The sequence below is a fragment of the Microtus oregoni genome, unplaced genomic scaffold (assembly GCF_018167655.1).
Source record: "Microtus oregoni isolate MIOR12 unplaced genomic scaffold, Mior012 000015F_ref0000493, whole genome shotgun sequence".
Taxonomy (NCBI): domain Eukaryota; kingdom Metazoa; phylum Chordata; class Mammalia; order Rodentia; family Cricetidae; genus Microtus; species Microtus oregoni.
This window is the reverse complement of record NW_024543074.1, coordinates 22,047,615-22,059,638: the sequence shown is the minus strand read 5'-3', so window position 1 is coordinate 22,059,638 and position 12,024 is coordinate 22,047,615. Positions and strand designations below refer to the sequence as shown.

Genomic DNA, 12,024 nt, shown 5'->3' with positions numbered 1-12,024 from the left:
CAGATATGCCATACCCAAATAAAAGGTAATAATTTTTAAAAGTAAAATCAACAGCTGCATTCTTTTATTAGCAACTCTGACTATGAATCTCACAGGTCCATTCACAGAGAAGGAAGGCGTATGAAGGTGGAATGGTAAAAGGTTGTAATTAGAGAACACAGAGTTGCAGTAATAACCTTCATAATCCAGAACCAATAAAATCACAGAATCAGTACCCAAAATTGCAAATTGCTGCACCGACTACTCAAGTGACATAGAATTTTTTTCTTAGAACTATTTTTAAATTGCACACACACACACACCCTGACCCTTCTTTGTATGTTTGGTGGGAGTGTATGTAATTAAAAATGTCAGTGGAATTCATCATGCCAGTGTGTGTGGAGAACAGAGATTGAAGAGTGTCCTCTCCAATCATTTTCCACCTTATTTTTTGAGCTCGGAGCTCATGGATTCATCAAGGCTGGCCAGGGTGCTCCAGGAGTCTTCCTGTCTGTCTTCCCAGGGCTGGGGTTATGGGGTCGTGATCTGAACATAGCATCATGCTTGTTACGAGCTGTGCAGCTTTCCCAGTCCCTATCTTAATATTTCTAATTGGAAAAGTAATCGTGCTCATTATAGAAAGTTTAGAAAACACAGATGCTTTACCTTTTCTATATTGTGGTAAAACTTTACCTTAAGAGTTGTAGAAGTTCCTTGATAGAATTTTTGGGATCACTTATGTAAACTATCATATCATCATCAAATAGTAAGAGTTTGATTTCTTCTTTTCCAATTTGTATCCCCTTAACCTCCTTTTGTTGTCTTATTGCTCTAGCTAGGACCTTAACAACTATATTGAATAAATATGGAGAGTATGGACAACCTTGTCTTATTCCTGATTTCAGTGGGATCACTGTGAGTTTCTCTCCATTTAGTTTGATATTGGCTGTTGGCTTGCTGTATATTGCCTTTATTATTTAAGTATGTTCCTTGTATCCCTGCTCTCTCCAAGACCTTTATCATAAAGGGATGGATTTTGTTAAAGGCTTTTCCAGCATCTAATGAGATGATGACGTGGGTTTTTTTTCCAGTTTGTTTATATGGTGGATTATATTGACAGATTTCGTATGTTAAACCATCCCTGAATCTCTGGGATGAAGCCAATTTGATCATGGCTAATTATAGCCTCATAAAAAGAGTTTGGCAGTGTTCTTTCTGTTTTTATTGTGTGGAACAATTTGAGGAATATTTTTCTTTGTGTCTTTCATGTCATGCATCTCCATCCCATTCACTTTCCCAACCCTTTGTATCCACCCTCTGCACCTGCAACCCCCCCAATAAAACAAAATGAAATTTAAGAGGAATAAAGAGGAGCTAATAAATAATAAATAAAAAGGAGATAAAGGAATAAAAAGGAGAATAAACAAAACAAACAAACAAACAAAAAACCATAGATGAAAATGCATGACTTGAGTTTAAAAGCTAATGGAGAAAGAGACATAAATGTTCAAAAATGAGATGAGAAACAGGATAAAGAAAAAAAAGGAAACGCAAAGCATCATGGGTATCTTAGCTATGAGAGTACTTGACCTGAATGCTTTATTTTATTTTATTTTATTTTTCCCTCTGTGTAGCCCTGGCTTGCCTGGAACTTCTCTGTAGAGCCGGTTGGCCTGGAACTCACAGAGATCATCTCCCTCTGGTATTAAAGGCATACACCATCACTGTCTGACTATGAATGCTTTATTTTAAGGTAGTTTTTCTGAATTAACTTCCCAGCATCTGCTGTTCAAACACAAACATACCTTGGAATAAGAAAGTGCTATCTGTTGAAACACAGCATCATCTGGTGATCTACTGTATGTAGCAACTCCTTGTTCATTATCATCAAATGGATAGTTAACTACCAAAGAACCTACAAGGGAAACAGGAAAAGGCACCATTAACTGTTTTAAAATGTATCAGTAACATGATACAAGCTTTTCAGAATTGTGCTGACTGTGACTTAGACAATCCCGGCAGGCAAGACTTCTGACATACCTGTGAAGCATTATTTAGACTAGGTTAGACTCTAGACATACTTTAAGGATTATCTAGATTATGCTAATTCTAACCGGAAGACCCACAGGACAGCAGCACCGTTCCTTGGAAACCAGCTGAACTCAAGCACTGGCCATTCTCCACTTCCTAAATGAGAGGTTGCCTCAAACTTCTGCTGCCAAGACTTCCCGGCCAGGATGGACTGTGCCCTGGAAGGAACTGTGAGATGAATGAACCCTTCTCCCTTAGCTAGAGTTTGTCAGAGTGCTTTATCACAGCAGCAGAAAGAGTAAGACAGAAGGGGCATCCATGAGACTTTCAAGGCCAGTTATCTTTACATACAGGAAGAATAAAGACTGGGGACGTGACTCCACGGCAGAGGGCTTGTCTAGCATGCACATGGCCTTGGTGCCAATCCCCAAGCCTGTTAAAAAGAAACAAAAGCCAACCAAACAACAACAACAACAAAAACCCCCACTACTTTCCCCACTGAAAATCAAAGTGAGCAAGTGGGGAAATAATACGCATGCATGAAATATAAAGGTGCTCTTAACTAAATAGGTCTTAAAGAAGTTGCAATTAAAAAATACCACATGGTGAAATTAAATGGACCCAAAGCCTCCCAGCTCAATGAACTGCACAGCCATGCTGGAGCTGTGCAGCTTCACACTGGATTTTAGTGAATGTGTAAAGTACTTTGATGATATTCAGATCATAAAAATGGAGTATATTTTGATATACTCTGGTGGGAAGGGAAGAAGGGAGGGGGAGATGGCTTAGTGGGAGAAAAGCACTTGTGGGCAAATTCACAACCTGAATTAGATCCTCAAATCCAGTGGGAAGAGAGAACCAACCTCTGAAAGGTGTCCTCTGACCTCCACACACACGCCACAGCATGCACATATCCACACACACACCATACATACACAGTAATAAATAACATTAAAATTAAAAATGAGAGGAAAAGGTGGAAGAAAGATGAGGGGACGCTGGGCTTGCTGTTTGCTTGTGATCTTAGCACTAAGGAAGCAGAGGCAGGAGGAGGTTCTCTGAAAGGCAAGGCCAGCATGGTGAGCCCCAGGCCTGCCTGGGTACTTGGTGAGGACCTGTCTAAAAGAAAAACAACAATAAAGGAAAGAAAGAAAGAGTGTGGGGGGGAGGGTACAGCCAGGACATTGACCTAGAGAGCAAGGAGGAAAGGCTTTAACTGTTCCCTGTCACAAGGCAGTGATAGAATACTCACTTGACTAGCCTAGGACTATAAGCAGATAGAACTCCAGCAGGGTTTTCAAATGCTCTCAACAAGAACTACTTAGTCCACACAGAGCTGCCATACCTCCATGCAGATTGGCTGACAGCACAAACGGATAGGCCTTCACCCAGCTCATCACAGCGATGGTCTCTGGTTGGGTAGGATCTGTGATTGGAACAAACTGGTCTGGGAAATTTCGGTTTAGGTCAAAGTTGTTGCTGTTGTTTCTACCAACTACACTCATTGAGTCTCCTGCAGGACAAAAGATCAAAATTTAAGGCATGTTTTACTACATTTTAATGCCAGACACACACCTTCAGCCATCTTAAAGTATAAGCACATTAAGTCCATTGCTACCAATCCCACTGTGAGTAAAATGTATCTTTTTTTTAACATTGTATATTAAAAAACAAACCTCTTCTAGATCTGTAAAGGAAAGAGATAGATCATTACTCTTTAGCATTTGCCCTCTACTCATCCTTTAAAAGGAAAAAAATCCAAATTACACAAATGACACTAAAGCATTGCTCAAGTGTTAATAAGAAACACACAATGGCATAAGCAACCTCTTGAGTTGTTGGGACTTTGTCATGAAAAAACAGACCAACTAAAAGAACACTGTGGTATGCTGACATTAAAATGGTCACAAAAAGTTACGATTAGTAGAGAGCATTGTTGGATGTTTAACCCAATAGAGGAAGGTCCAATTCAAGATTAAATTGTGTGGATTCTTACTATGAGCGAGGAGCCTACCTGCTGTCATAATCAGAGGACTGCAAGTGAGGAAGAGCCAACTGGGGCTCCCTGGTGGGACCTGGTTCTCCCTTCAGGTGTGTGGGGTGGGGTGGAGGGTGGGAGAGTGTGTGTGATGCTGGCAACAGTGAGGAACAAGAACCTGAACACGCTAAGATCAACCAGAGCCTGTCTGTGTGAGAGCCATGTCAGCGCAGTGTGAGCTTTCCATCCTGTCTGTGCATCCACACTGCAGTGCCTGTTCCACGGGCAGGGAGCATTGCTAGGAGCAACTGTGGAGAGCAAAGGCTCTCACCAAAACGGATGGCTGGATATCCTTCAAGTTGGCTACGGAGAGACTGCAGAGACAGAATAGCTCTAGCCGGGTGGTGGTGGCGCACGCCTTTAATCCCAGCACTTGGGAGGCAGAGGCAGGTGGATCTCTGTGAGTTCGAGACCAGCCTGGTCTACAAGAGCTAGTTCCAGGACAGGCTCCAAAACCACAGGGAAACCCTGTCTCGAAAAACCAAAAAAAAAAAAAAAAAAAAAAAAAAAAAAAAAAAAAAAAAAGAGAGACAGAATAGCTCAGCAAAGCTGTCCTTTTATAAAAAAGCTTTTCTACCTGACACCCCACTTTGTTCCTAGGAAAGCCAGCCATTCCTTTACATAAAAGAATTTGGGGTCTGACACCTCACCCAGAGATGATCATAGATAGTTGTCACCTAGCAGTCTTTATCTGCCTGACGAAACAACCCTTACTGGCTGTGAACATTCTCTTCTCAGACTTCCACAGCCCATAACCACCTCCCACCCAACCAAACCCAAGCCCTAGCTTAGGTGTATATAAATATCAACTGCTTAGTTCTCCCTTGAGACTTCTTTCTACTTGTATGAATCTCATGTTTCTGGATATAAATAAATTTAATTTTTCCCTGTTAAGCTACCCACTAGCAGTTCATTCGAGATGAAAATTATCAAACCTTTAAAGGGAAAAAATTTAAAAGTTCCCTATGGGATCACGATTGAGAGACAATGGATTCTTACTCTTCTAGGGTTCTGTAGAAGGTGGCCTGTGTAAACCTGTCCTCCCAGCCCCTTCAGCACTGCCTCAGAGACATGGGCTTGCCTAGGGGAGGCAGAGAAACAAAAAGCAGTAACTTAAGCATGGAATAGGATGAATACGGAAGACGCTGGCTCCAACTATTATCTGGTTTGCTTTTTCAATGATAAAGTAAGGTTACAAATATAATAACTTAATAAGAACAGTTAAAATGAAACAATTTATAAAATATTCCATTATTTTTTTTTAATATTTATTTACTTATGCATACAATATTCTGTCTGTGTGTATGTCTGTAGGCCAGAAGAGGGCACCAGACTTCATGACAGATGGTTGTGAGCCACCATGTGGTTGCCGGGAATTGAACTCAGGACCTTTGGAAGAGCAGGCAATGCTCTTAACCTCTGAGCCATCTCTCCAGCCCCCCATTATTTTTTAATAAATGATGGTTAATCTTGCTTGTCGACTTGACCGGATCTAGACACCTACAAGATTAGGAAAGCACATTGTGGGGTATGCCTTCCAGGGTGTTTCACACACATGGAGCAGTATGATGAAAAAAGACTGGCCTTGAACACGTGTGCTACCGTCCAATAGGCTGGGGGACCCAGACAGCACAGAACACGGGAAGGAGGAAGCAAGCTAGCACCTGCCAGCTCCCTTCTTCCTGACAAGTGCATCCACTACTGCTGCAGTCAGCTGCGAACCTCAGACTAGAGGCTTGCATCATGGTCCAGGAAGCTGCCTGGGCTTTGGCCTTGGACGGAGTCATTGGTTACTTGTTTTGAGGCTTCTAGCTTCTTGCTCTGAACAGCTACCAAGTTCTCTAGTTCTCTAATGTACACGGTCACTGTTGAATTGCCTAGCTTCTAATCATTCTAACAAATCTCTTTTTATGGTCTTGGTCTCTCTCTCTCCTCTATCAGTTCTGTTCCTCTAGAGAACCTTGATGAAAACAAATAACCACTACAGAAATACAAAACCAAACAAGAATCCCACATCTTGATTAAGAGCTAAAAGACCTGTTAGGACCCTGGGCACCTACATTAAAAAGGTAGGCATTGGGCTGGAGAGATGACTCAGAGGTTGAGAGCATTGCCTGCTCTTCCAAAGGTCCTGAGTTCAATTCCCAGCAACCACATGGTGGCTCACAACCATCTGTGGTGTGGTCTGGTGCCCTCTTCTGGCCTGCAGGCATACAGACAGAATATTGTATACATAATAAATAAATAATTAAAAAAAAAAGCTAGGCATTGAATGTGCATCTGTAATCCAGCGCTTGGGGGTGGAGTTAGATAGATCCCTGGAGCTCATTGATCTGCAAGTTGATCTGAATCCAATTCCAGGTTCTCGAAAATGAGAGCAATTGAATAAGAACCCAATATCAACCTCTACCTCCCACAAGCATACTAGTGTACACATACCACACACACACACACACACACACAAACACTATATATATATATATATATATATATATATATATATATATATATATATGTTTCATCATATAATGAAAAGTCTGCCCTATTTTCTAAGTACATAAAAGCTAAAAACACTCACAAATCATAAAAATAAAGTTTAATGTCTTCTCTATTCCAAAATAAGCATGCTATACAACAGCCAACAGATTAGGTTTTACCAGTCAGCTCTGCTTTACCTTCCTGGGACTTTTCATACCCATCAGGGTTCATGGACGGCATAAGGTGAATTCTAGTGTTGCGAACCAAATCTGTTACTTCAGGGTCTGTTCCGAAGTTCTTGCAAAGGTATTCGATGAGGTTTAATAGCAGTTCTCTTCCAACCACTTCGTTTCCATGCATATTTCCAATATACTTAAATTCTGGCTCCCCTGAAAACAAATAATTACATGGAAGACTTTTCTTCTTTAGTTAACATGAAGTCTGTTTTTTCCTCTTATATAAAAATCATAAACCAAAATGTTAAATAATATATATTAGCCAATATCAAGAAATAGCTAGGGGCTGGAGAAATGGCTCAGAGGTTAAGAGCATTGCCTGCTCTTTCAAAGGTCCTGAGTTCAATTACCAGCAACCACATGGTGGCTCACAACCATCTGCAATGGGGTCTGGTGCCCTCTTCTGGCCTGCAGGCATACACACAGACAGAATATTGTATACATAACAAATAAATAAATATTAAAAAAAAAACTTGAGCTTAAACTTATAAAAAAAAAGAAATAGCTACATAAACATATTATAGCTTCCTTAAAAGAATATCTCTCTGGTAGGCTCAAAGCATATATATCTGCATATCACATATATATATCTTTCCAATCCACATAAATGTATATCCATGTACCAAACTGAACTCAGCTGAATGAATCCAATCTATAAACACACTAATACCATGCAGATGTAGATTAGCAAGTGGATTTTCTCTTCCGGGAACAGATTTGGCTCTATGTTCTTTTTTGACTATGTGTTCCTAATTGAAGTCACACAGTGTACAGATGACATTTCTAGACAAAGCACAGTGATACAACTTTGAGAGGCACTACTGAAACCATGTGAAGGCCATTGAATTACCTGGTTCATGGACACCTGGGTTATCAGATATCTCCATCACATACAGTTCTCTTGACTCCACTGATTTTCCCAGCGAATAAAGACGAGTGATATTAGGATATTCGTTGGCAAATCTTCTCAAGAAGATTTCCATATCAGGGAAATGGTGGTGGTGAAAGTCTTTAGGCTGGATTGGCTGATGGGAGGATGGTGTTCCAGCAGGAATATTAGGGAAGGCAACTGTGCCAGGAGTTGCTACAGCCTCAGTTGAGTCAGGAATTACTGAAATCACAGTTGGTCGAAGAGGAAAATCCATCTCTGTGGCTGGTCCTTCTTTCACCAGTATATTATTAATAGTCAGTGGCATATACCTTAAAACATTGGAAATGGAAGTGGTATGGATTTAAGACACACAACATTTTATTAGCATTATAAAAACACAATGACCTTCTTCCATACTTCTGCATTTAATGATCTATTGAAACTCAAACTAAACTAAGAAAACTGTATAAATTTTTCTTTACTTCTGCACTTAATGATTTATCAAAACTCAAAACTAAACAAGAAAACTGTATAAATTTAGCCATCCTAGAATGCTTTTTCACAGTACATGAAAGACAGTAAGTAAGTCTTTAAAGAGTTATTTCTCTCAAAGCTTCCCAGGTATCACATACTAGACTGTTTGCCCAAAAAAGCTGCTGTGATATTCAAATTATCCCGTGTAACTCCTGCTCTCCATCTTTGCATCGCCAGACTAGCATTCCCACGTTCCTCCCATTACAGAAGCTCAGAATTAAAGGTTAGCAATAAAATTCCCATGAGGTGAGCGTGCAGTAAGGTTTGCACAGGTGAAAAACCCCTGCTTTAATGTATCAGAAGGCTGTGAAGACAGGCCTTCAGATTCCATCTACAGAGCCTGGCTGCCTCTACTCGGGCTCGATCAGCTGAGCAATGCTTCCAGCAGCCGAGTCTCCTGTAGAGCTTTTCCAATCGTTCTTCCTCCCAGTGTTACGATGATGCTTCACACGGGTGGACTATAACAAAACACCCGTGATGTACTTTCTCATTATTGAAGGACCAAAGCATCAGAGAACAAGGAAAAACAAAAGCCACATTTGATGAGTAGCATTTAGCTAGTCCTTCTGTCTTACACCTAAAGAGAGGGTTGGCATTGTAATTAAGAGTCAGGTTTAAAACTTTTACCCAGTTGAAAGTGCTGTAAGATTGTAAATTCCAGGAACGAGCAATCTATGGAAATCCCCAAATCTTCCAGTTGTGATATTATGATTAATACCAGCCACTGAGATGGTTGCATTCTCTAACCCAGCTCCTGTTACTGAATCTTTAACAAATCCTTTAATTCCGATGTGGACCTAAAAGACAAAAATCAAAACCTAGAGAAATCAGTACGATGCCAGAGTTTCTAAATAGACTATTATACTAGATTCCAATTTCTATCTTTATTTTTGGCACAGGGTCTCATTACATAGCTCTGGCTTGCCCAGAACTCTTTATAGTGACCAGGATGGCCTCAAATCATAGAGATCCACCTTCATCTGCCTCTGGAGTGCTGGGATTAAAAGTGTGCACCACCATGTCCAGGAGCCAAAGTATTTTTTATATTTTGGTTTTTCAAGACAGGGTTTCTCTGTGAAACAGTCCTGGCTGTCCTAGAACTCTCTGTAGACCAGGCTGGCTTCAAACTCACTGAGATCTTCCTGCCTCTGCCTCCCGAGTACTGGGATTAAAGCCATGTGCCACCAAAGCCTGACTTCCAAAGTATTTTTTTTAAATATTTTATGGTTTATTTAACTTTATTTTTTATGTGCATTGGTACAAAGGTGTTAGATCCCCTGCAACTGGATCTTCAGACAGTTGTGAGCTGCCATGTGGGTGCTGGGAATTGAACCCGAGTCCTCTGGAAGAGCAGTCAGTACTCTTAACCAGTGAGCCATCTCTCCAGCCCCTCCAAAGTATTTTTTAAACCCTGAGGTTGAAACAAAATATATACCAAGTACTAAAGTAAAAATTCTTTTTATTTTAAAGAATTGAAAAAAATTTGTGTGTGTGTGTGTGGCCTGCACGTATGTATGTGTACCACATGTGTGCCTGGTACTCCACGGAGGCCAGAAAAGAATTTTTAATCCCTTGAATTATCTCGAATTACAGTTGGTTGGGAACTACTGTGTTGGCGCTGGGAACCAAACCTAGGTCCTCTGCAAGAACAGCCATTGCTCTTACACTGAGTCATCTTTCCAGCCCCATCACTAAATTCTTAAATTTAAACTGTAAAAATTTCCATAGTCCTGGAGTGTTTATGAAGTTTTCTCTTTTTGAAGCCAAGCTTCTAATTTTCTCTCCAAACTATAATTTCTGGCATAGTCAATAGTTGTATGAGCTTTTCTGATGATTACATTACACTGATGTCCACAGTTCATTGAGTGATAAAGGGTCTCTGGCAAATATGAACAAATGGCATTGTCAAGCTGACAGTACAGATTTATAGGGTTTTCTTGGTACCAGGAATTGAACTTAGAGCTTCACTCGTGCCAAACACTCCTTCTACTACTGAGCTTTCCCACAAACCCCCAGAACAAATTTGGCCAATTATATCCATCTATAAAAGTGTTCTAAGTGACACCCCACGACACAAATCCGGTTGCTGCTGGACATCTTTCAAATTCGGACTCAAGTAAGCAGTGGCAGATGTGTCTGTCTGCAGCTGAGATAGGATCCATCTGGAGCTTGCACCTGTTGTTTTGCGGAGGCCAGAGTGCAGGTGTGAATATAAAAATGGAAAGGGCAATTCCACAGCAAAACTAAAAAAGTGTTTTTCCCTCTCTTAGTATCTGTTTTGTGTTTCTCTTCCTTTTCTTCCACCTAGAATCATCATGCTAATGGATAACAACCCAAGGCTAGCTTCAAGCAAATACCCTAAAACAGTAATTATCATAATATTTAGAATGATAGTTGAAAATCAGAATATGAGGAAAACAGATTTGAAAGCCAAACGGGGGAAAAGGAGATAAATTATCTTCCAGGGTGGCTCTGCCTGGACTGTGTTGATTCATGTAGAATTAAGAAACATTTTGCTAACAGTACAATCTGAGCTACTGTCTTATTACATATGCGACATTAGTTTCTTTTTTATTTTTTTAAAAGCATTCGATTAAATATACTTCAAATATACTTAATTCTGAGACATATTTCTTCTTTGGTCTTTGAATGTCTGATTGCAACTTAAAAATGAATTTTCCTGGAGATCAGAGACTCACATACTTAATTTCATCTATGGGTACTTTTGGTATTGCTACAATTTACACACTAAGCCCAACCCTCAAATTTATAACATTTCAAATAATGTTTGTTCAGAAATCATCATTTAATTAGAAAGTTTGTTAATATGGATGTAGTATCATTATGTAAAATATGTGAGAATATTTTGCAAACTGAAAGAAATTTGGCAAATGAAACTAAGTGTTGAGATGGTCTAGATTTTCATAGACAATAAATGTAGCAAGTTATACAAATGATGAATAAAATATAGTGAATGATGTTTAAAAAAAAGTGTTCTAAGACTGTCAGAGGAAGCTTCTGTGCTAGGGTTGGACATGGGGATAGAAAAGGTGATTCCTAATGTACTCTTATAGATTACATACTAATAATTTCTAGAGATCATCTACAATATTAAAACATATAAAATAAAGAACACGCTATTTGGATTGTTATTCTTGTGCATTCAAATTTTGCCCTTATTTAACCCATTATTTCTAAATCCCAACCTTCCAGGCAGCAATTTTTACCTTTTCAATCAATGTGATCAAAGACTCTCGATTATTTTCCCACTCTTGTCGAAGCATAGAAGCAGGTGGGTACTTGCAACAAGATAATTCTAATGTGATCTCAAAACAGTTGGCCCACACGTAATTGTAATCTTGCATACCACCTGCAACGTGATGGGAAAACAAGTTTACTCGCCAAAGGGAAGGAACTTCACCCTCCAAAGACTGAGGAAGTTAAGTCGCCCAGTTTGTCCTTGTTTACATTTTGTTTCCATAAAGTTGTCTGAAATTGAAAGAAGGCCCTTCAATTACATAAACTAAGAAGGAAGGTTTATGTACGTTTCCAAATATATATGGAATATATACATACACATATGAGAAATACATTTAATTGGTAGGAGGAGCAGCTGTGAAAAATATTACTAAATCAGCTAATAACAGCTATTTCGGTTGCTTACAATATCAGACCAGCTCTCTTTTGTATATTCATAGTGTTTCTAGCAGCTGTAAAATGCAGATATTACTATTCTTCCCACTTACACATGTGAGAGATCAGGCACAAAGATGTTACTATTTAAAATAGAATGATGCACTGAAGAAAGAGGCCACACTATCCTGAAGCTATGAAGGACATTCCTGTAGGACATTCAA

At 39.6% G+C, this 12,024-nt stretch overlaps 1 protein-coding gene across 1 annotated transcript in view; it reads right to left on the bottom strand.

Annotated features, from left to right (window-relative positions):
* Positions 1-12,024, bottom strand: part of Cpd (carboxypeptidase D) — an 80,674-nt gene that overhangs the window by 30,368 nt on the left and 38,282 nt on the right. Inside the window, exons 3-8 of the mRNA XM_041664086.1 lie at positions 11,395-11,537; positions 8,795-8,964; positions 7,613-7,962; positions 6,724-6,915; positions 3,356-3,523; positions 1,785-1,894 (exon numbers count right to left, since the gene is read on the bottom strand). Coding sequence (XP_041520020.1) covers positions 1,785-1,894; positions 3,356-3,523; positions 6,724-6,915; positions 7,613-7,962; positions 8,795-8,964; positions 11,395-11,537 — 1,133 coding nt within the window. The remainder of the gene's footprint in view (positions 1-1,784; positions 1,895-3,355; positions 3,524-6,723; positions 6,916-7,612; positions 7,963-8,794; positions 8,965-11,394; positions 11,538-12,024) is intronic.